Below are 23,939 nucleotides of genomic sequence, written 5' to 3'. Positions count from 1 at the left end.
CTCCTATACATATGTCCATCCCCCCCAGGTTTTTTTTCCCGTCCAGTGTAGTACGAAAATGATGAAGGGAAACGGATATTTTCCTATGGGGTCATAACATAGCCTTATAGAAGCTGAACTTTGTTATTACCTCTCCTTCTGTTGAAGGCTCCATGTCAGAATATCTGGAATCACAGACTACATCTCCTACTTCATCAGCGTAACCTTCGGGAATGCCTGGAAACGCTAAATCACAATTTTGTGCAAAATATCTAAACACCTTCCACGTCTTTCCAAAATCACGAGATCGCTCAACCAGCATTGCAGCAGGACGGAAGGTCTGGAAAACCAACATAACAAAAAAGTTAATAAAAGTAATAAAATAGATAGATGGATATGAGATGGATGGATGGATGGATGGATGGATGGATGGATAGATAGATAGATATGAGATAGATAGATAGATAGATAGATAGATAGATAGATAGATAGATAGATAGATAGATAGATAGATAGATTAGATATTAGATAGATAGATAGATAGATAGATAGATAGATAGATAGATAGATAGATAGATAGATAGATAGATAGATAGATATGAGATAGATAGATATGAGATAGATAGATATGAGATAGATAGATATGAGATAGATAGATATGAGATAGATAGATAGATAGATAGATAGATAGATAGATAGATAGATAGATAGATAGATAGATAGATAGATAGATAGATAGATAGATAGATAGATATAGATAGATAGATAGATAGATAGATAGATAGATAGATAGATAGATAGATAGATAGATAGATAGATAGATAGATAGATAGATAGATAGATAGATAGATAGATAGATATGAGATAGATAGATAGATAGATAGATAGATAGATAGATAGATAGATAGATAGATAGAAATCACATTTAAAATGGGCGCTCCTGATTTATTTGTGAATTAGATTTTTAGTAAGTTCATATGGGCCTCATTTATCAAAACTGCCTTACAGTAAAAAAAAGTATTGTGTGACAACCAATCAGAGTTCAGCTTTCATTACTTGAACTGCTGTTGAAAAATAACAGCTGCACTATGATTGGTTGCTATTGTTTTTTCTGTTAGATAGTTTTGATTAATAAGGCCCATTGTCTTTTTACGTCATGTTTTTTTTTTGAATGAAATATATTTTAAAGACAAAGTACCTTAAAGGTCATCACAAGATGGCTGAACTGAAATAATGTTTCGAGGTCGAGTCTAATGCTGACCTGGTCATCTCCTAAAGAACAAAATGTAAAAATGTTACTATGCTCCAGAACTCTCCTTTGTCTTAGAGCATTATATCAGCAGAATCACATGTCTATTGTATTTCAAATAGGACTACACATCTCTGTATACAATACACAGCACTGGGCATAGGCTTGGATACGTGACCCATTCCTTCTTAGGCCCCATGCACACGAACGTGTTTTTGTGTCCACAATTCACCTGCAAATCTGCGGGTGAATTGCGGTCCCATTCATTTCTATGGGCCCACGCACACGACCGTGGTTTCACGCTCCCTGCATTGCCTGGGAGCCTGTACCGCAAAAAGATAGGGATGTCTTATTACGGCTGGATTTTGCGGTCTAGGCTCATTGAAATGAATGTACACGGCCATGTGCAAGTCCCGCGATTTGCGGGCGGCCCGCGGATGACACTCCGCATCTGTCAGAGCCGCAAATCACGGGCCATGCACACCACTACGGTCGTGTGCATGAGCCCTAAGTCGATGCTCACGCCCAAAAATGTTTTACAGGGCTGCAGCTGTATGGCAACTTTATTTTTTCTTTTGACAGATCCATCAAAAAAGGTGTACAGTTGGCATTCATTTGACTGATGCATTATCTTTGATAAGTGAACTTTTTGTCTTCAGACCGATTCAAATGTGTGATGTGCAAAGGTATGAAAATGTATACCCTTATTTTTAGATACATCCGTCCTTGACTTGCATAATAAAAAATATATATACCTTAACATATAAGGTTTTTTTTGTGGTGTCCTGTTGTTTTGAAAAGCAAGTGTGTAATCACAAGCGGCAGATATTGTTGCTGAAAATTTCTGTGACTGAAAACCAGTTTGATTGATCTGAATGGAACTTGCAGAAATCCCTGCACTTGCTGCAGAATCCACCACATTCAGATGAATGGAACTCATTTTTAGTCGCAGAAATTTATGCACCAAAAGTAAAAAAAATGTATCCAGATGTAAACCTGCCAGAGGTTTGTCAAAGAACACACCTATGGCATATACAAATCTATAGAAACTGTACAGTAAACATCCCCGGTACCTTTCTTGGTTACAGATGTACATATACTGCCATATATATGTAAAATGTGGTGTGAATTGAGCTTTACCTTCTTGATTGTAGGGAACAGCCCAAACTCATACTTTCTTGTCATCGTAGTGATAGATCCTCCTGACTCTAAGGGGGGATTTACCCAAAAAATGCGGCGTTTTGCGTGCGCAAAAGGCACTTAACAGCTCCGTGTGTCAGCAGCGTATGATGTGCGGCCGCGTGATTTTCGCGCAGCCGCCATCATTATGACACTCCGTTTGGATGTTTGCGAACAGAAAAGCATGTGGTGCTTTTCTGTTTACATTCATAGTTTGACAGCTGTTGCGCGAATCACGCGCGTCCCACGGAAGTGCTTCCGTGTGGAATGCGTGATTTTCACGCATCCATTGACTTCAATGAGTGCGTGATGCGCGAACAACACAGAAATATAGGACATGTCGTGAGTTTTACGCAACGAACTCACGTTGCGCAAAAATCACGGACTGTCTCACGGCCTTATAGACTAACATAGGTAAAAATCATGCGCGTTGCACGGACGTATATCACGTTCGTGTAAATAAGCCCTAAGGGTAAACACTGCAGACATTTTAACAATTTTTTACCGTGCGGAAAGTTCGCAGAGTTTTCGCAAGAGAAATTGACATTCTGCAGATTGGGAATCCGCACCGCAGGTCAATTTCCGCTCTTCTTTTCTGTATATTTTTTACACAGCATTTGGTTGAGATTTAAGAAAACATCATTAACTTTGCTGCTACTATAATACTCTACAGAATTTCCACTCAGAAAATCCAGTTAAAAATTCTGCAGTATATACATTACATGTGAATATACTCTAAGGGTATGTTCACACAGGCAGGATAAACTGTGGAATTTCCGCAATAGAATTATGTGAGGAGATTCCGCACCATTTACAGTAGCAGCAAGCTGGATGAGATATTTCTGAGGCACATGCTGTGGAAAAAAATACAGAAAAGTCATGTGGAAAGTGTTCTGCGGTGCGGCTGTGAAATCTGCAGCATGTCAGTTTATGCTGTGTAATCTGTGCGGAGATGCTGCCTGTTTGGCCCATAGACTTGAATGGCGAGCATAAATTCTGCACTAAAACATGTAAGTTAAAGGAGTTGGCTAGGGATACTTTTTATTTGTATTTTGACTTAATTTGCTATTTACAAATAATTTTGTTATAGACTACTTCTTTCACTATGCCAGCATTTCTGTGATTTTTTTTTAAGTTCCTGTGACGTTCTGTGCCTCAACCCAGCCTGCTCTTCCGCCTGAGCCAAGGCACGGCTCATCATCAATTACGTGTAACTCTGGTCTCACTGCCTGGGGATGACTCACAGCCCCCTGTAAATTGTGCTACCCACGCCCGCATGTAGATAGTGCCACCCTCGCCCCCCTGTAGATATTGCTACCCACACCCCCCTGTAGATAGTGTGACCCACACTTCCCTTGTAGATAGTGCCACCCACGCCCTCTTTGTAGATAGCGCCATTGGGGCTACCTCTATGAGCAGAATCCCCAGCCAGAGCATCGACCACGCTGTGACCAGGGATACTGCTACAGGAGGAGCCCCTAACGTCACTGTCCATATATGGACAGTGACGGCAGGGACTCGCTATAGGAGCGGAATCCCTGGTCAGAGTGTCAGCAATGTTCTGGCCAGGGATTCTGCACTAGGAGTAGCCCCTGACGTAACTGTCCATACATGGATAGTGATGTCAGTGGCTCCTCCTGGAGTGGAATCCCCAGCCAGAGCGATGCCGACGCTCTGGCCGGGGATTCCGCTTCTAGAGGGAACCCCTGAAGTCCCTATCCATATATAACAGGTATGTCAGGGGCTCCCTCTCGGAGCAGAATCCCTGGCCAGAGCGTCAGCAATGCTCTGGCCGGGGATTCCGCTAATAGAGGGAGCCCCTGACATCCCTGTCCATATATCGACTGTGATGTCAGGGGCTCGTCCTGGAGCAGAATCCCGGCCAGACTGTTGTCGACAGTCTGACCGTGGATTCCGCTCCTAGAGGGAGCCTCTGACGTCCCTGTCCAAATATGGACATTGACGTCAGGGGCTCCTCCAGGAGCGAAATCCCTGGCCAGAGCGTCGGTAATGCTCTGGCTGGAGATTCTACTCCTAGAGGGTGCACCAAAGTCGCTATTTACAGGGGAGGGGCGTGGGTGGCACTTTCTACAGGGGGGCGTGGGTGGCACTATCTACTGGGGGCTGCATGGTGCTATCTGCAGGGAGCTGTGTGGTGCTATCTCCAGGGGTGTGTGGCGCTATCTGCAGGGAGCTGTGTGGCGTTATTTACAGGGGTGTGTGCCGCTATCTACAGGGGGTGGTGTGACACTGTACAGGGGGCTGTTTGGCACTATTTACAGGGGTCTGTGGCACTGTGGGCATTATCTACAGGGCACTGTGGCATTATCTATAGAGGGCAATGTGGCATTATCTACAGAGGGCTGTGCAGCGCTATCTACAGGGGGCACTGTGGCATTACCTACAGAGGGCACTGTGGCATTACCTACAGAGGGCACTGTGGCATTATCTACAGAGGGCACTGTGGCATTATCTACAGAGGACTGTGTGGAACCATCTACAGGGAGTGTGTGTGGCATTATCTATGGAGGTCTGTGTGCCGCTATCTGCAGGGGGTGTGTGGCGCTACCTACAGGGGGTGGGAGGCATTATCAACAGGGAGCTGTGTGGCATTATCTACAGATGGAACTGTGGCATTATCTACAGACGGCACTGTGGCATTACCTACAGACGGTTCTGTGGCATTATCCACAAATGGCACTGTGGCATTATCTACAAAGAGCACTGTGGCATTATCTATAGAGGGCACTGTGGCATTATCTGCAGAGGGCACTCTGGCATTATTTACAGAGGGCACAGCAGCATTATCTACAGGGGGTTGTGGCACTATCTACAGAGGGCACTGTGGCATTATTTACAGAGGGCACTGTGGCATTCCCTACAGCGGGCACTGTGGCATTCTCTACAGCGGGGCACTGTGACATTCCATACAGAGGGGACTCAGGTATTATTTACATGGGCACTGTGTGTGGCACTATCTACTTGAGCACTGTGGGACTATCTATGTGGGCACTGGAACTCTATACGTGGGCACTGGCATTAGGGGCGGCTAAGGGGGCATTTTACTGTATGGGGCAGCTATGGGGGCATTATACTCTATGGGGGTATCTGTGTGGGTATTATACTGTATGGGGGCATCTCTGTGGGCATTGTATTGTATGGAGCAGCTTTGGGGGGCATTATACTGTATGGGGGCATCTGTGTGGGCATTATGCTGTATGAGGGCAGCTATGGGGCATTATACTGGATGGGGGCACCTGTGTGGGTGTTATACTGTATTGGGGCATCTGTGTTGGCTTTATACTGTATTGGTGCATCTATGGGGCATTATACTGTATGGGGCAATTAGAGGACATTATACTGTGTGGGGGCAGCAGCTATTTGGCATTATACCGTAGGAGGCAGCTGTAGGGGCATTATACTGTGTGAGTGGTTCTATGGGGGCATTATACTATGGAAAGAACTATGGGAGCATGATACTGTGTGGGATGAACCAGGTGTGTATGGGTGGCTTTAGAGATGCAACTTAAAAGGAAAAAAAATTGCCATGCCGCGCTACGCGCACCACTTCGGTATGGCATAAGGGAGAGAATTACATACATTTATGGTACAGCACACAGTGTATCCGGCCTGGGCACCGCAGGGAGTTCCAGCCAATATATCCACTGCGGAAAGCTGCACATAAATAAAAAATTACTTACTTACATAGCCATGGCGATGCATCCCTCTGCAGTCTTGCAGGGCGGTTCCCTGGGACGACGTTTCATCCCATGCGGTGACATGGGATGAAACGTCATCCCAGGAATAATTCTGGGTAAGTATAAGATTTTCTTTTTTGAGTTGCGTTTATTACGGCGGAATCGCTGCCTTTCCGCCGCCAAAAAATTTAACATGTGCTATTTGTTGCTGGTTCTACCTCCCCATTGAATTCAATGGGGAAAACCCGCAACAAATAAGCAACGATTACAGAAATACAATTGATGTGCTGCCTAATAAAAAAAAAATGCACCGCTGGTCGATTTCTGAGCGTTTTTCTCCGCTCAGAATTTACGCAGTGTGTGGGTGAGATTTGTTCAAATCTCATCCACTTTGCTGCTTCTGTATTATGCTATGGATTTTTCACAACAAAATCCGTTGCAGAAAATCTGCAGTATTTATGCTACGTTTGAACTTATTATTATACACAAAAGAACTCCTCTTGCAAATAGCAATAAGGGGTTAGATGCTATTAATGTAAAGCATACTACCAAACTAGTATTTAAGGCACTCCTAGATAAGTATTTCATACACAGAGGAGAGAAAGGAGCGTAGAAGCCATATAGTAAAAAACTGAAAAAACTTTATTGAACATAGTTATATACACAGAAATTTTTTTAAAAAGGTACAATTGGATAGAGTGACTCTATAAAATGCCAATACAGAAAGGCAGACTCGATAAGTTGCGTATAAGGGTACAGTAGACCGTTATGGGGAGTGGATAAGAGGCAGTATGTGAAAAGCACTAGATGGCATATCCTGGCATAAGTATGAAAGGTAGAGACATAGACACAATATAATGCTGGTGCAAGTCTACGTAGTTCAAAAAGCACAGTTAAGCAATAATCAATCAGTCACAGACTGATACTTCCATACATTCCCCAAGTATTAAGAAGTCTTACCCATAGGAGAGTGTACACAGGAGCCTGACAAACGTGTGGAAAACCCCAACGCGCGTTTCGCGGTATGCTTCCTCAAGGGGTGTCAACAAAATCTGTTGCAGAAAATCTGCAGTATTTATGCTACGTTTGAACTTATTATATTTTAATAGGTATTACCCTCGTACAATTTTATATATAATGTTAGAGCAATTAGATTCACACTAGGTGTACACCACCAATTATTGATATATAAGTATAGGAAAGGGAAGTGGGAAAAGTAGTGTGTATTACCAAAATAGAAAAAATAATAAATATTTTATTTAAACAATTAAAAAAAAAGAAAAACAATGTTTGATGGAAAAAGTGTTGTACCAAGATCCCCTAAATTGGCACACTAAGACAAATTATGTCTAGAATAAATATGCTCCGTTTTATCCGTTTTTATAAAACGGAGCATATTTATTCTAGACATAATTTGCCTTATGTGCCAATTTAGGTGATCTTGGTACAACACTATTTCCATCTAACATTTTTTTTTATTGTTTCAATAAAATATTTATTTTTTCTATTTTGGTAATACACACTACTTTTCCCACTTCCCTTTCCTATACTTATACGTTTGAATTTACCCTAATACAGGATCTCTTGGCACAGATCAAGCAGCAGGTGAGGAAGATGTGCTGACTGGATTGTGTGTACCAGGATCTTTAAGGCTGTGAAAAGCGGTAGGGGAGGGAGATGGGTGCCCGTAATTAGAGCAGGGAAAGGTGGAGACACAGAGCAGCATGATGATTATTAGTGGGTGTTTGTGGCAGTGTGTAGGGAGGGAGCTGGGTGACTGTAATTAGAGCAGGGACATATGGGGACACAAAGCAGCAGGCTGATTATTAGTGATTGTTTGTGACAGTGTGCAGGGAGGGAGCTGTGTGACTGTAATTAGAGAATGGATGAATGGAGACACAGAAGAGCATGATGATTATTACTGGGTGTTTGTGACAGTGTATAGGGAGGGAGATGGGTGCCTGTAAATAGAGCAGGGACAGATGGAGACACAGATGAGCATGATGATTATTAGTGGTTGTTTGCGACAGTTTGCAGGGAGGGACCTGGGTGACTGTAATTAGAGCAGGGACAGATGAAGACACAGGAGCATGATGATTATTAGGGGGTGTTTGTGGCAGTGTGTAGGGAGGGAGCTGGGTGACTGTAATTAGAGCAGGGACATATGGGGACACAAAGCAGCAGGCTGATTATTAGTGATTGTTTGTGACAGTGTGCAGGGAGGGAGCTGTGTGACTGTAATTAGAGAATGGATGAATGGAGACACAGAAGAGCATGATGATTATTACTGGGTGTTTGTGACAGTGTATAGGGAGGGAGATGGGTGCCTGTAAATAGAGCAGGGACAGATGGAGACACAGATGAGCATGATGATTATTAGTGGTTGTTTGCGACAGTTTGCAGGGAGGGACCTGGGTGACTGTAATTAGAGCAGGGACAGATGAAGACACAGGAGCATGATGATTATTAGGGGGTGTTTGTGACAGTGTGCAGGGAGGGAGATGGGTGCCTGTAATTAGAGCAGGGACAGATGTATACAGAGGAGCATGATGATTATTAGGGGGTGTTTGTGACAGTGTGCAGGGAGGGAGATGGGTGTCTGTAATTAGAGCAGGGATAGATGTAGGCAGATGAGCATGATGATTATTAGAGGGTGTTTGTGACAGTGTGCAAGGTGGGAAATGGGTGCCTGTAATCAGAGCAGGGACACATGGAGACAGAGGAGCATGATGATTATTAGGGGGTGATTGTGACAGTTTGCAAGTAGGGAGCTGGGTGACTGTAATTAGCATAGGGAGGGACCCTGTGGACATAAAGGGGCGTGGCAGTATGCACAGAGATGGCTGGGATGCTGTGGAGGGAGGAAGGGGGTGGAACTGTAAGCTGTCTTCTCAGCTATAGCAAGAGATCATTGGTAGGGTGGGTTACAAGACAGGAAACAGCTACGACCAGAAGAAAAGGATGTGAACAAACAGAAAGAGCAAGTGACGATTGAGATAAAAAAGGAACTCATTAAAAGGTTAGTAGGGGGTTTTAGGGAAGGCAAACCAAGGCTAGGGGACACTTTTTAGAAAATAATTTTTTCCTGGCCAACCCCTTTAAGTTTTGTTGCGGTTTGTACAGCATTAAAGAGGCTCTGTCACCACATTATAAGTTGCCTATCTTGTACATGATGTGATCGGTGCTGTAATGTAGATTACAGCAGTGTTTTTTATTTAGAAAAACGATAATTTTTGACGGAGTTATGACCTATATTAGCTTTATGCTATATCGCTATCTGCAGACACATAGACACACTATAACGCTACTCATGTGTCATGACAATGAATATACATTACCTCCAGCCAGAGCGTCATGTGTATTTATTCTCCTGACCACTTCTGTAGCGTCTCTGTGAGTTACAGCATAGCAGGTGTAGTCTTGCGAGATTACACTGTAAACTGTCATTCACAGCGAGATCTCGCTGTGCTGTAACTCACAGAGACACTACAGAAGTGGTCAGGAGAATGAATACACATGACGTCCTGGCTAGATGTAATGTATATTCATTGTCATGACACATGAGTAGCGTTATAGTGTGTTTATGTGACTGCAGATCGCGATATAGCTATATCGCGATCTTCAGTGTAAATGAATGGAGAGAAGTGTTTGACGCTGATTGGTCACTGATTGGTCAGCGTCATACACTCCTCTGTACAACGCCCACTTGGTCATATAGTAAAACACGCCAAGTTGTCCATTGAGAAACTCATTAGCATAAAGCTAATATAGGTCATAACTCCGTCAAAAATGATAGTTTTTCTAAATAAAAAACACTGCTGTAATCTACATTACAGCGCCGACCACATCATGTACAATATAGGCCACATATAATGTGGTGACAGAGCTTCTTTAAGACAGCGGAATGGTTGTAAAAACTGCTGGAAATCCGCAGGTGCACATAAAGTTTATTACAGTAAATGCTTTACACTAAAACCCCGGGTTAACAGGTTCCCGACCGCTGGCCGTAAATATACGGCCAGCGGTCAGGGTCTCTAAAGTCCGGCGTATAGTATATATACGGCCGCACTTCAGAGACTGTGCACGCGCGATCGCGTGCACACAGCTCTATGCCCTGGCTGTTGCTAACAGCCATGGGCACTGGGCAGAATGTCAGGGGTCAATCTTTTGGCCCCTGAACATGTGATCGCTGTGACAACCAATCACAGCGATCACATGCATTTCTGCATAGAAAACAGTGTGCACGCGATCGCGTGCACACAGCCCTGTGCCCTCGCTGTTACCAACAGCTCTGGGCACTGGGCAGAGTATCAGGGACCAATCTGATGGTCCCTGAACATGTGGTCGCTGTGACAACCAATCACAGCGATCACATGCATTTCTGCTTATAAAACAGTGTGCACGCGATCGCGTGCACACAGCCCTGTGCCCGCGATCGCGTGCACACAGCCCTGTGCCCTCGCTGTTACCAACAGCTCTGGGCACTGGGCAGAGTATCAGGGACCAATCTGATGGTCCCTGAACATGTGGTCGCTGTGAAAATCACAGCGACCACATTTGTTTTATTTTGAGTTTTCTGGCAGTAAATCTCCTGCCTCTTTTCTTCTCCTCAAATATTGTTTCAGTTTGAGGAGAAAAAGAGACTCGGGAGAATTGCTGCCAGAAGATTACAGTTACACAAAAAAAAAACAGTTACACTATAAAACATTCTCTGTATAGATAGATTTCTATCTATCTATACAATCTATCCATCTATCTTTTTTTCTATCTATCTACCTTTCTTTCTTTTATTCTATTAGAATAGGCAGGTAGGGAGTATATAATTATATATATATCCACATATATATAATATATATAGCAATAGCGGTTTATTTTTTTGTTAGCGGTAGTGTAGATATATATAGCAGTTAGGCCCCATGCACACGACAGCAAAAAACCTCCGTTTTTGCGGACCGCAGCTGCGGTCCGCAAAAACTGAGCCATTCACTTTCATTGAACGCTGACACCTTTCAGTAGCACTACGGAAGGGTGTCAGTGCCGTGGAAATGTTCCGGGAATTATGTAACATGTCCGTTCTTTCGCATTTTGCGGGCCGTGCTCCCATACTTTGTATGGGAGCACGGCCCGAAAATGCGGCTGTCAGTCAGCGGCCGGCCGTGCCCGCGATCGCGGACAGCAATTGCGGGCACGGTCGTGTGCATGGGGCCTTAGTTTGTGTGTTTTATAAAAAAAATAAAAAAATAAAATTTGTTTAGTTAGTGTTAGTGTTAGTTACGTTATGGCGAGGAAGTTGTTTAGCGCCGAGGAGGCATACGCCATGCTGTGGTCTGAGTCGGAGACCGCATCAGAGATGGCGTCCGAGATGGAACCTGTTTTAGGTAGTGACGATGACAGCGTCACTTCAGGTTCATCTTCAGGGGACGTTGTCCCTGATGCAGTCGAAACTGCAGAACATGAAAGCGCAGGGCCAAGTAGCGCTGTAGCACGGGACAGCCTGGTCCCTCCAGTCCAGGCTCTTGTATGGGCACCTGCCCCATCTTTTGGGCCTAGAATCCACGGATTTACGACCACTCCTGGCATAACCGTGGACAATACAAATTTTGTCCAAATGGATTACTTCCATTTATTTATAACGGACGACATCCTAAATCAGATTGTCCACGAAACAAATTTATATGCCACGCAATATATAAGGCAGAAACCTTCATCCACCCATGCCAGAGATTGGACGCCCACCAATTTGCAGGAATTACCTAAATATGGGTATTGTCAAAAAGCCCTCCATTAGGTCTTACTGGTCAACAAGACCCGCCCAAGCCACCCCAGTATATTCTGCAGTAATGCCCAGGTCTCGTTATGAGACAATAATGAGGTTCCTCCACTTCAATGACAACGCACAGGCCCCCCCAAGTACCGATGCAAACCGGGATCGGTTGTTCAAAATAAGACCGCTAATAAATTCCCTGAATAATTTATTTCTGCAACTCTACACCCCTGAGCAGAATGTAAGTGTGGACGAGCAGATATTTTGGAAGTGTTATAGAAACTCTGTTGAGTTTTGTAAAACCAGCTTTGAAAAAAAGCGATATGTGAAATAATCTTCTTCTATCGTCCGCCCTCCTACATCTCTATGTGATAAATAAGACACATATATTTGGTATCCCCGTGCACGGGAGAAGTGGCAGAATGTGAAAGGAGATGAATTTTGTCCGTGGTCTATACCGTGTGTGAAAAATGCTGGTATAAACTGACGCATTTGCTAAAAAATTGCTAATTTTATTTTGTTCCATCTTATTCAAGAAACTTTCAGAAGAAAACTGGACTGTCTAAAAATATGATAAACCCCTTGAAGAAAACCTTGTGGGGTCTGCTTGCGTGAATGAAGTCATTTATGGGGTGATTCTAATCTTTCAGCAGCATTACACCCCCAGAAAACAGTATGCGGCTCTAAAGTCAAGTGCAGAATTCCTGGACCGAAAAGGCCAAAAAGCCTCCTTTTATGCCAAGCCCTGGCACATGCCCGCACAGTGAATAAGGCACACATATTTGGTATCCCCATGCACGGGAGAAGTGGAAGAACGTGAAAGGAGATGAATTTTGGCCGTGGTCTATACCGTGTGTGAAAAATACTAGCCTAAACTGACGCATTTGCTAAAAAAGTGCTGATTTTATTTTGTTCCATCTTATTCAAGAAACTTTCAGAAGAAAACTGGACTTGCTAAAAATATGATAAACCCCTTGAAGGAAACCTTGTGGGGTCTACTTGTGTGAACGAAGTCATTTATGGGGTGTTTCCAATGTTTCAGCAGCATTAGGCCCCCCAGAAAACAGTATGCTGCTATAAAATCAAGTGCAGAATTCCTGGACCGAAAAGGCCAAAAAGCCTCTTTTTATGCCAAGCCCTGGCACATGCCCATGAATAAAGCACACATATTTGGTATCCCCATGCACGGGAGAAGAGGAAGAATGTGAAATGCGATGAATTTTGTCCGTGGTCCATTTTGTGTGTGAAAAAGCTAGCATAAACTGACGCATTTGTTAAAAAAAAAAGCTAATTTTATTTTGTTCCATCTTATTCAAGAAACTTTCAGAAGAAAACTGGACTGTCTAAAAATATGATAAACCCCTTGAAGGAAACCTTGTGGGGTCTACTTGTGTGAATGAAGTCATTTATGGGGTGTTTCTAATGTTTCAGCAGCATTAGGCCCCCCAGAAAACAGTATGCGGCTCTAAAATCAAATGCAAAATTCCTGGACCAAAAAGCCTCCTTTTATGCCAAGCCCTGGCACATGCCCGCACAGTGAATAAGGCACACATATTTGGTATCCCCATGCACGGGAGAAGTGGAAGAACGTGAAAGGAGATGAATTTTGGCCATGGTCTATACCGTGTGTGAAAAATACTAGCCTAAACTGACGCATTTGCTAAAAAAGTGCTGATTTTATTTTGTTCCATCTTATTCAAGAAACTTTCAGAAGAAAACTGGACTTGCTAAAAATATGATAAACCCCTTGAAGGAAACCTTGTGGGGTCTACTTGTGTGAATGAAGTCATTTATGGGGTGTTTCTAATGTTTCAGCAGCATTAGGCCCCCCAGAAAACAGTATGCGGCTCTAAAATCAAATGCAAAATTCCTGGACCAAAAAGCCTCCTTTTATGCCAAGCCCTGGCACATGCCCGCACAGTGAATAAGGCACACATATTTGGTATCCCCATGCACGGGAGAAGTGGAAGAACGTGAAAGGAGATGAATTTTGGCCGTGGTCTATACCGTGTGTGAAAAATACTAGCCTAAACTGACGCATTTGCTAAAAAAGTGCTGATTTTATTTTGTTCCATCTTATTCAAGAAACTTTCAGAAGAAAACTGGACTTGCTAAAAATATGATAAACCCCTTGAAGGAAACCTTGTGGGGTCTACTTGTGTGAATGAAGTCATTTATGGGGTGTTTCTAATGTTTCAGCAGCATTAGGCCCCCCAGAAAACAGTATGCGGCTCTAAAATCAAATGCAAAATTCCTGGACCGAAAAGGCCAAAAAGCCTCCTTTTATGCCAAGCCCTGGCACATGCCCGCACAGCGAATAAGGCACACATATTTGGTATCCCCATGCACGGGAGAAGTGGAAGAATGTGAAAGGAGATGAATTTTGTCCGTGGTCTATACCGTGTGTGAAAAATACTAGCCTAAACTGACGCATTTGCTAAAAAAGTGCTGATTTTATTTTGTTCCATCTTATTCAAGAAACTTTCAGAAGAAAACTGGACTTGCTAAAAATATGATAAACCCCTTGAAGGAAACCTTGTGGGGTCTACTTGTGTGAATGAAGTCATTTATGGGGTGTTTCTAATGTTTCAGCAGCATTAGGCCCCCCAGAAAACAGTATGCGGCTCTAAAATCAAATGCAAAATTCCTGGACCGAAAAGGCCAAAAAGCCTCCTTTTATGCCAAGCCCTGGCACATGCCCGCACAGCGAATAAGGCACACATATTTGGTATCCCCATGCACGGGAGAAGTGGAAGAATGTGAAAGGAGATGAATTTTGTCCGTGGTCTATACCGTGTGTGAAAAATACTAGCCTAAACTGACGCATTTGCTAAAAAAGTGCTGATTTTATTTTGTTCCATCTTATTCAAGAAACTTTCAGAAGAAAACTGGACTTGCTAAAAATATGATAAACCCCTTGAAGGAAACCTTGTGGGGTCTACTTGTGCGAATGAAGTCATTTATGGGGTGATTCTAATGTTTCAGCAGCATTACGCCCCCCAGAAAACAGTATACGGCTATAAAATCAAATGCAAAATTCCTGGACCGAAAAGGCCAAAAAGCCTCCTTTTATGCCAAGCCCTGGCACATGCCCGCACAGTGAATAAGGCTCACATATTTGGTATCCCCATGCACGGGAGAAGTGGAAGAATGTGAAAGGAGATTAATTTTGGCCGTGGTTCATACCGTGTGTGAAAAATGCTAGCATAAACCGACGCAATTGTTAAATTCTTGCATTTTTTTCCAATTTTGCCCACTTTAGAGAAAAAAAAAATAATTATATATACTGACAAATGCCACTAAAACAAAGCCCTATCTGTCCTTTAAAAAGAGTGTAAAATTCAAAGATGAACTTTATTCACCTGCTGAGTTATAGTCATCTAAAAAGCGCGTAGCAAAATTGTGAAATTTGCTCTGGTCATTTAGCTGTAAAACAGCCTAGTCCTTAACCGGTTAAACCGCTGCGGGAAAATCTGCAATTTTTTCCACATCTCAATTGCGTTTCCACAGTAAAATGCACAGAAAAAAAATAAAACCGTGTGTGGTTTAGCTCCATGGGTTTTGATCACACTAGTTGTATAGGCACTCTTAAGCCAGAATCCCACATATAGTTTTAATGCAGTTTTTGGCGATATTTTTGGCTCAGTTTTTTAGCCAATCACAGGAGGGGTCACAAAAGAAAGGAGATGCATCTGTATTTTCTTTACACTTTTACTTCTTATTTAATCTTTCTGAATTGAGCTAAAAAATCTGAGCCAAAAACGTCAACAAAACGGCATGAAAATTGTGGTCTAGTGTGGTCAAAATCCATGCTGCTAAACCACACACTGTTTTACTATCAATTACTGCAGCTCTTAAGTGCACCTTTTGGCAGCACAGTTTTTACAGGTGAAACGCGTTAAAAACACATGTAAAAACCATGCGGCCTTAAATGCATTTTCTTTTGTATGCCATTATAAGCATTGATCACAACATACAAAAAGTTGAATGGCAGAGATCAGCGGTTTCTCTGATTTTTACCATTAGGCCTTGTTGACGCACTGCTGAAGATTTTGAATGCATTTTTTAAGCCAAACCAGAATTGGATCCAGGAGAGCAGATCTGTAAGTCCTTCCTTTAGATATATTTTTCCTGTTTAGGGTCCGTTCCTGGTTTTGGCTCAAGAAATGTATTCAAAATCTTCAGAAAATTTGCACAGTGTGAACAAAGTCTTAAAGCAAGGTTGCATCTGTGTATTACAGATATTGCCCTGCTCCTGATCATGTGATCTTACTAGCAGTGCTTAAAGCAAGGTTGCATCTGTGTATTACAGATATTGCCCTGCTCCTGATCATGTGATCTTACTAGCAGTGCTCGTCATTATACGGTTACTGCCCTCTCGTTCGTGAGACGCATACTTTTCATGTGTCAGCAAGTAGTTAATGATCTGAACTTTCTTTATACTTTATTATAATCATTTACGTTATTGTATTTATTCTGTATAATAGAATATTTTTTGACATTAGTTATACTTTTTTTTTAACAATAGTTATACACAAAGTCTTACCATTTTCAGACTGCCACCACTTCTTTTTCCAATCTGGATCAAATGTTGAAATAACATTTTCAATCCAGTGACTATTGGTATTATAATACTGATTATATGGATTCCTGGAATCACAGATGAAACATTTCTGATCATCCTATGATAAAAAGAGACATAAATATGCATCAATGTATTTTTCTTTCTCTACACAGATATGTAGCTAGATAAAGAAATATGTGATGATACAAATACTATTTGCAAAATAGACTCAAAATGTGTTATAAATGTCCTTACCATATTGTCATTTCTAAAGCAAGCTGGCGGAGATCAAGACTGTTCTATTATTTATCCCAGTATGGTTTTCATTGCATTGTGGGGAATGAGTTTACACAGCAATTAATAGGCTATGTGCACACACAAAACGAAAAACGGCTGTAAAATACGGAGCTGTTTTCAAGGGAAAACAGCCTCTGATTTACAGCCGTTTTTTTATGCATCAGGCATTTTTTGATGCTTTTTTTATGGCCATTTTTGGAGCTGTTTTTCTATAGACCCAATGAAAAATGGCTCCAAAAACGGCTCAAGAAGTGACATGCACTTCTTTTTTACGGGGTGGTTTTTTAAAAGTGCCCTGTGGGAACGAAATGCCATTTTCCCATTGACATCAATGGGCAGATTTTTGGAGGCGTTCAGACTCCGTCGTTTTAGCCGTTTTTCGGGGCGTTTATGGCCTGAAAAACAGCTGAAAATAGGCTGTGTGAGGAACGGATGGCATCTATAGCTAAAACTGTAAAAGGAAAAGAGTGAAGGGGATCCAGCACTATACCGGCGCTGCAACCTCTTCATTCTTAGGATTGCCCATGTATGTAAAAATGTATTCATATCTTATAAAGGGATAGCATATCGCTAGGACGTGCCATCATTTTATGATCGGTGGGAATCCAACTTCTGGGACTCATGTCCCAGAGGTTGGATTCCCACCGATCATAAAGTGATGGCACGTCCTAGCGATATGCTATCCCTTTATAAGATATGAATACATTTTTACATACATGCATACATTTCTATATTTCCCCATAGTAAAGCATGAGAACCACCTTAGGCACAAGCTGTTCTTTTAAGAGAGCATATCTCTGTACATATGGCAACCAATGGAGCCTGTACAACAGAATGGAGATTGTACGGCTCGCTACTAATGACGCAACATATGACCTTCATGTACATGAGCTCTTAGACTGTGAAATTGTTCTCTTAAGATATTTACTAGTGCCACAGTTATAGTGTTTATTAAACTGTACCTCTAAGTAGCTGATAATGCAGTATCTCCGAGGCTCCTCTTGTCCACATGTGGAAGATGCTGACAGCTGTTTACTGCGTCCCACCAGAAGATCCCCAAGTGTTGGATAACAGGAGCCATCTTCACAGTTTCCCTGACCACTGACAAGACTTAGAAGCTCTCATTGGGATAAGAAAAAAACCTGATGAGTTCATGAATTATTTGGCATCAGAATAATACAAAATAAATTCCGGAATTGTCTTCCTTATTTATATAAATTTCATCACAAAAAAAAAGGTAGTTAAATTAGGCAAAGGATAGATCAATATGCAAGTTCGTATCTTTCCTGGATTTTGGGGTAACATATTGCATCACAATGACAAGAATAGGGATCTACAAATTGTAATAGATGACTTCCCCTACGTTTATCCATCGATAACAGAAGGTTTTTAAACTGCAAACAACACCTAAGACCGTTCTGGATTTTGTCTTTCTAAAGAAACATTACATGAAAGTGGTAGACAGTGAGGTTACCCTGACAGTGAGACATATTTATCAATGGACACATGTATGGCAGTCAGAGCTGGCACAGAGCTTTTGTGTGTTTCACAAGAGTTGTTAGTATTAAAAATATTTACCATGGGCCACGTGACGTTTCAAAATTATGTCTCAGGCATCTTTAAAACTTAAAAGGTTGTCTCATGAATACAACCCCTTTTTAAATAAGAAGCCAAGTACTCTCCCCCCCCCCCCCCCAACGAGCAGTCATGGGCAGCCACACATATTATATTATATGCCAGCCATTCCAATGGATGGCTGTCCTTGTAATGTATGGACGCACTAGTTCCACCAGAGCGGCTCTGCGTTGGGACAAATAAAGGAGGGTCATTACCTAATAGGGCAAAAGGACAGGGGTTGTCATGGTGGCAAAAACACGCCCCTATGTCAATCCCTAGTCTAGGAGCATGTTTTTGTTGTATTTACCTAAAATGTATTTCTCATAAAATAACAATTCTGGAGGATCTTTTCATAGAAAGTTGTGCCGTTCCTCTGTTATTCCTCAGAGAATTTTTTTAAATAAATAAACAAATGTGTGTATCCGGGACATAGAAAGGAGCTGGCTTAGTTAATAAACTGAGTCAGACAGCCAGCCCCTTCATCATGTTACTGGTCACGTGGCGACACGCAGTGAAGGGGAACACTGCCTCCGTTGCCTGCTCTATCTTTTTCCTCACAGTGGTCTGTCTTTTTGCTCACAGAGGTCTGTCTTTTTCCTCACAGAGGTCTGTCTTTTTCCTCACAGAGGTCTGTCTTCTTCCTCACAGAGGTCTGTCTTTTTCCTCACAGAGGTCTGTCTTTTTCCTCACAGAGGTCTGTCTTTTTCCTCACAGAGGTCTGTCTTTTTCGTCACAGAGGTCTGTCTTTTTCCTCACAGAGGTCTGTCTTCTTCCTCACAGAGGTCTGTCTTTTTCCTCACAGAGGTCTGTCTTTTTCCTCACAGAGGTCTGTCTTTTTCCTCACAGAGGTCTGTCTTCTTCCTCACAGAGGTCTGTCTTTTTCCTCACAGAGGTCTGTCTTTTTCCTCACAGAGGTCTGTCTTTTTCCTCACAGAGGTCTGTCTTCTTCCTCACAGAGGTCTGTCTTCTTCCTCACAGAGGTCTGTCTTTTTCCTCACAGAGGTCTGTCTTTTTCCTCACAGAGGTCTGTCTTTTTCCTCACAGAGGTCTGTCTTCTTCCTCACAGAGGTCTGTCTTCTTCCTCACAGAGGTCTGTCTTTTTCCTCACAGAGGTCTGTCTTTTTCCTCACAGAGGTCTGTCTTTTTCCTCACAGAGGTCTGTCTTTTTCCTCACAGAGGTCTGTCTTTTTCCTCACAGAGGTCTGTCTTTTTCCTCACAGAGGTCTGTCTTTTTCCTCACAGAGGTCTGTCTTATCTGCATGCATGTAGTGGTTATCTACTCGTGGATGTATTGGGATGCTGTTTGCTTTTAGCTTCAACTCTCTTCTCACAGGTATACTCTCTTAGACTGTTATGATGATGCATACACATGTCCCATTAGTGAAGAGAGCCACACTGTTACCACAGGTGAAAAAAAATACACATTTCTAGTTATTGCTTCCATGGAAAATCATGATCAAATTAATACATGAAGTTTCTGCCACCTGTGTTTTATTCAATTGTAGTAAAACAATAAAAAACAACACTATAACCCCAGAGTCAGGGTGTGCTGCGCTTTGTAAGACCTGCCACATTATATAGGAATTGCACAAGTTCTGTGCTGAATTGTGTGAATGTATTTGTTTTTAAATGTTGTGTATTGCAATGTAATATCTGGCAACAATGGTCAAACACACACATAAAAGAGCAAGAAAACAACCCTAGGCTTTGTTCACATTTGCGTTGGAGGTTTCTAACGGAACCTCAGTCGGAACCTTCCATTATACTTGCCGGCCAGAATAGCGCAGCATTCAGCTCTATTCTGTCCGGAAAAATGACGGAAACCATAACGAAAACCCGAAGGAATCCATTAAAGTATATTGGTTCCATCTGGCGCTGTTGTTTTCCGACATGCACTTAAGTTTTTTTAATTTTTGTGTTCCTATGACGGAACAGAAATACAAAAAAGCAGGTGCAGGTGTGAATAGAACCTTACATATGGAGTGTAAAAGAGGGTCGTTTATTAGTACATCTGAAATACAAATAGAGTATTATGTGTGTCACTTATTAAAGCAATATTACAAAAGAAAGGCAAAAATTACACGCCTACTGTTATCATTCTTAGTGTACCCTCTGCCTCCAGTACCTGTGCATTGCTAGGACATTACCAAATAAATCACTCATATATATTAGTTTCTTTCCCTTCTCAATGGCTAACAAATCTAATCTATCTATCTATCTATCTATCTATCTATCTATCTATCTATCTATCTATCTATCTATCTATCTATCTATCTATCTATCTATCTATCTATCTATCTATCTATCTATCTATCTATCTATCTATCTATCTATCTATCTATCTATCTATCTATCTATCTATCTATCTATCTATCTATCTATCTATCTATCTATCTATCTATCTATCTATCTATCTATCTATCTATCTATCTATCTATCTATCTATCTATCTATCTATCTATCTATCTATCTATCTATCTATCTATCTATCTATCTATCTATCTATCTATCTATCTATCTATCTATCTATCTATCTATTTCATTGATGATGTGTTCTGCTACTTATAAGACATTGCACAAATTATATTGACAGCAAATCTGTTCTAAAATTAAAACTGCAAAATTCCTATATCTATCAAATTATGCTTTAAATATTTCCTTGCCCATTACCTATTATCAGTGGTTCTCTATCTATCTATCTATCTATCTATCTATCTATCTATCTATCTATCTATCTATCTATCTATCTATCTATCTATCTATCTATCTATCCCCAAATCTATTTATCTAGCTGCTCTGTGGCTTGAAAAAAGCAAGTGGGTTGTAGATCAAGTGGAGTTCCAAAAACCGGAGTTGAAAAGAGGAGTTAAAGCCCCAGTAAGTGCTCTTCTACTTCTTCTTTTTGATTAACACCTGTTCGCTGTTTTTTTTGTAACTTGGATAATGGATAGCAAGATTGGAGGTTTTCTTCAGTGCACAGTTTGCCATATGTATGCACGACTGGAGCCGGAGTTCAAGGGTGAATATCTCTGTGGCAGATGTGAGCATGTTGTTCACCTGGAAGCTCGTATTAGAGATCTGGAGGAGCAGAATGCAACACTGAGGAGGATAGACAATCTTGAGCTGAGCTTGCTGCTCACGGAGCATGCAGTTAGTGGGTTACAACTGGAGGGTGAAGACATGGGTGAGCAGGATCAGGTAAGTAGCTGGGTTAATGTAGTTAGGGGCAGTAGAAAGGGGTCAAAGAAAAGGAATGCCGATCCGGTTTCTGACATTCCAGGCAAAATTGCCAAGTTGGGTGATGATGCGAGGGTGTCAGTCTCAAAAATGGCAGCCCTAGTGGATACTGATCTCCCTAACAGCCGGGAGAACAGCCCAGCTAGTAGTCGGCGGGATGGTAATGCAGGTAAGACAAGACAATTGATAGTTGTAGGGGATTCTATAATCAGGAAGACGGATAGAATAATTTGTCGCCAAGACCACCTCAACCGAATGGTTTGCTGTCTCCCTGGTGCCAGGGTTCGGCATGTGGTGGAACGGGTGGACAAATTGCTGGGAGGGGCTGGTGATGATCCAGCTGTCGTGGTCCATGTCGGTACCAACGACAGAATAAATGGTAGGTGGAGGAGCCTTAAGAATAATTTTAAAGAACTAGGCTACAAGCTGAAGGGAAGGACCTCGAAAGTAGTATTCTCAGGAATACTGCCTGTGCCATGCGCATCACAGGAAAGACAGCGGGAGCTCAGGGAGTTAAATGCATGGCTGAAGTCTTGGTGTAGAGGAGAAGGATTTGGGTTCCTAGAGCACTGGGCTGACTTTTCATTGGGGTACAAACTGTATTCTGCAGATGATTTGCACCTAAATGGAAGGGGGTCCGCTGTGCTGGGGGAGAGAATTCTAGCTGGGGTGGCGGAGTATTTAAACTAGGGCTGAGGAGGGAGGTCAATGTAGAAAAAAAAAGGGGTAGCCAGGTTAGAGAGGGGTCAGACTATATTGGTGGGGGGAGAAACAGAATGTGGGGAGAGGACTAGACAACAAGATAAGGAGATCCTTTCGTTACAAAACATCAGTGTAAATAAAAAGGCCCGATTAATGTCAAATCACATTTCTGATAATAAAAGTGAAAAACTGACAGGCAAGTTAAAGTGTATGTTCACAAATGCCAGAAGTCTAGCAAGCAAAATGGGGGAGCTGGAGGCCTTGATACTGGAAGAAAATATAGATATAGTTGGTGTTGCTGAAACATGCCTGGACTCTTCACATGACTGGGCTGTAAATCTACAGGGTTTTATACTTTTTCGGAAAGACAGGACAAATAGGAAAGGTGGTGGTGTATGTCTGTATGTGAGAAGTGATATGAAGGCGAGTGTGAAAGAGACAATAGTGGGTGAATACTGTGAGGAGGTTGAAACCTTGTGGGTGGAACTAGAAAGGGAGGTAAACACTGAAAAAATTACTTTTGGTGTAATCTATAGACCCCCCAATATAACTGAGGAGATGGAAGTTCAGCTATATAAACAGATGGAGCGGGCTGCACAGGCGGGTACTGTAGTGATAATGGGAGATTTTAATTTCCGGGATATTAATTGGTGTCATGGTTCAGCTTCAACTGCAAAGGGGAGACATTTCCTCAACCTGTTGCAGGAAAATTTTATGGGCCAGTTTGTGCAAGACCCGACTAGAGGTGAAGCTCTGTTGGATCTGGTCATTTCTAATAATGCAGATCTTGTTGGGAATGTCAATGTTCATGAAAACCTCGGTAACAGTGATCATAATATAGTTACATTTTACCTATACTGTAAAAAACAAACGCAGGCTGGGAGGGCAAAAACATTTAATTTTAAGAAAGCCAATTTCCCCAGGATGAGGGCTGCAATTCAGGATATGGACTGGGAAGAACTAATGTCAAATAATGGAACAAATGATAAATGGGAGATTTTCACATCTACTTTGAGTTATTATAGTGCAAAATTTATTCCTATAGGTAACAAGTATAAACGACTCAAATTAAACCCCACATGGCTTACACCTTCTGTGAAAGGGGCAATACACGACAAAAAATGGGCATTTAAAAAATACAAATCTGAGGGTACAGCTGTAGCCTTTGTAAAATATAAAGAGCTTAATAAAATCTGTAAAAATGTAATAAAATTAGCAAAAATACAAAATGAAAGGCAGGTGGCCAAGGATAGTAAAACAAATCCCAAAACATTCTTCAAGTATATAAATGCTAAAAAGCCAAGGTCTGAACATGTAGGACCCCTAGATAATGGTAATGGGGAGTTGATCACAGGGGATCAAGAGAAGGCAGAGTTACTAAATGGGTTCTTTAGCTCTGTATATACAACAGAAGAAAGAGCAGCTGATGTAGCCGCTGCCAGTGCTGTTAATATATCAGTTGATATACTGAATTTGATGAATGTAGATATGGTCCAAGCTAAATTAAATAAAATAAATGTGCACAAGGCCCCGGGACCAGATGGGTTACACCCTAGAGTCCTTAAGGAGCTTAGTTCAGTTATTTCTGTCCCCCTTTTCATAATATTCAGAGAATCTCTAGTGACTGGTATAGTGCCAAGGGACTGGCGCAGC

General features: G+C 42.0%; 1 protein-coding gene across 1 annotated transcript in view; it reads right to left on the bottom strand.

The window, feature by feature from the left end:
* Positions 1-23,939, bottom strand: part of LAMB4 (laminin subunit beta 4) — a 146,911-nt gene that overhangs the window by 105,478 nt on the left and 17,494 nt on the right. Inside the window, exons 2-5 of the mRNA XM_075859410.1 lie at positions 17,693-17,850; positions 16,416-16,551; positions 1,178-1,251; positions 131-319 (exon numbers count right to left, since the gene is read on the bottom strand). Of these exons, the coding sequence (XP_075715525.1) occupies positions 131-319; positions 1,178-1,251; positions 16,416-16,551; positions 17,693-17,850 (557 nt within the window). The remainder of the gene's footprint in view (positions 1-130; positions 320-1,177; positions 1,252-16,415; positions 16,552-17,692; positions 17,851-23,939) is intronic.

This window comes from Rhinoderma darwinii, chromosome 3, assembly GCF_050947455.1.
Source record: "Rhinoderma darwinii isolate aRhiDar2 chromosome 3, aRhiDar2.hap1, whole genome shotgun sequence".
NCBI lineage: Eukaryota > Metazoa > Chordata > Amphibia > Anura > Rhinodermatidae > Rhinoderma > Rhinoderma darwinii.
The sequence above is the reverse complement of the archived record's forward strand: the minus strand, read 5'-3'. Positions and strand labels throughout refer to the sequence as shown.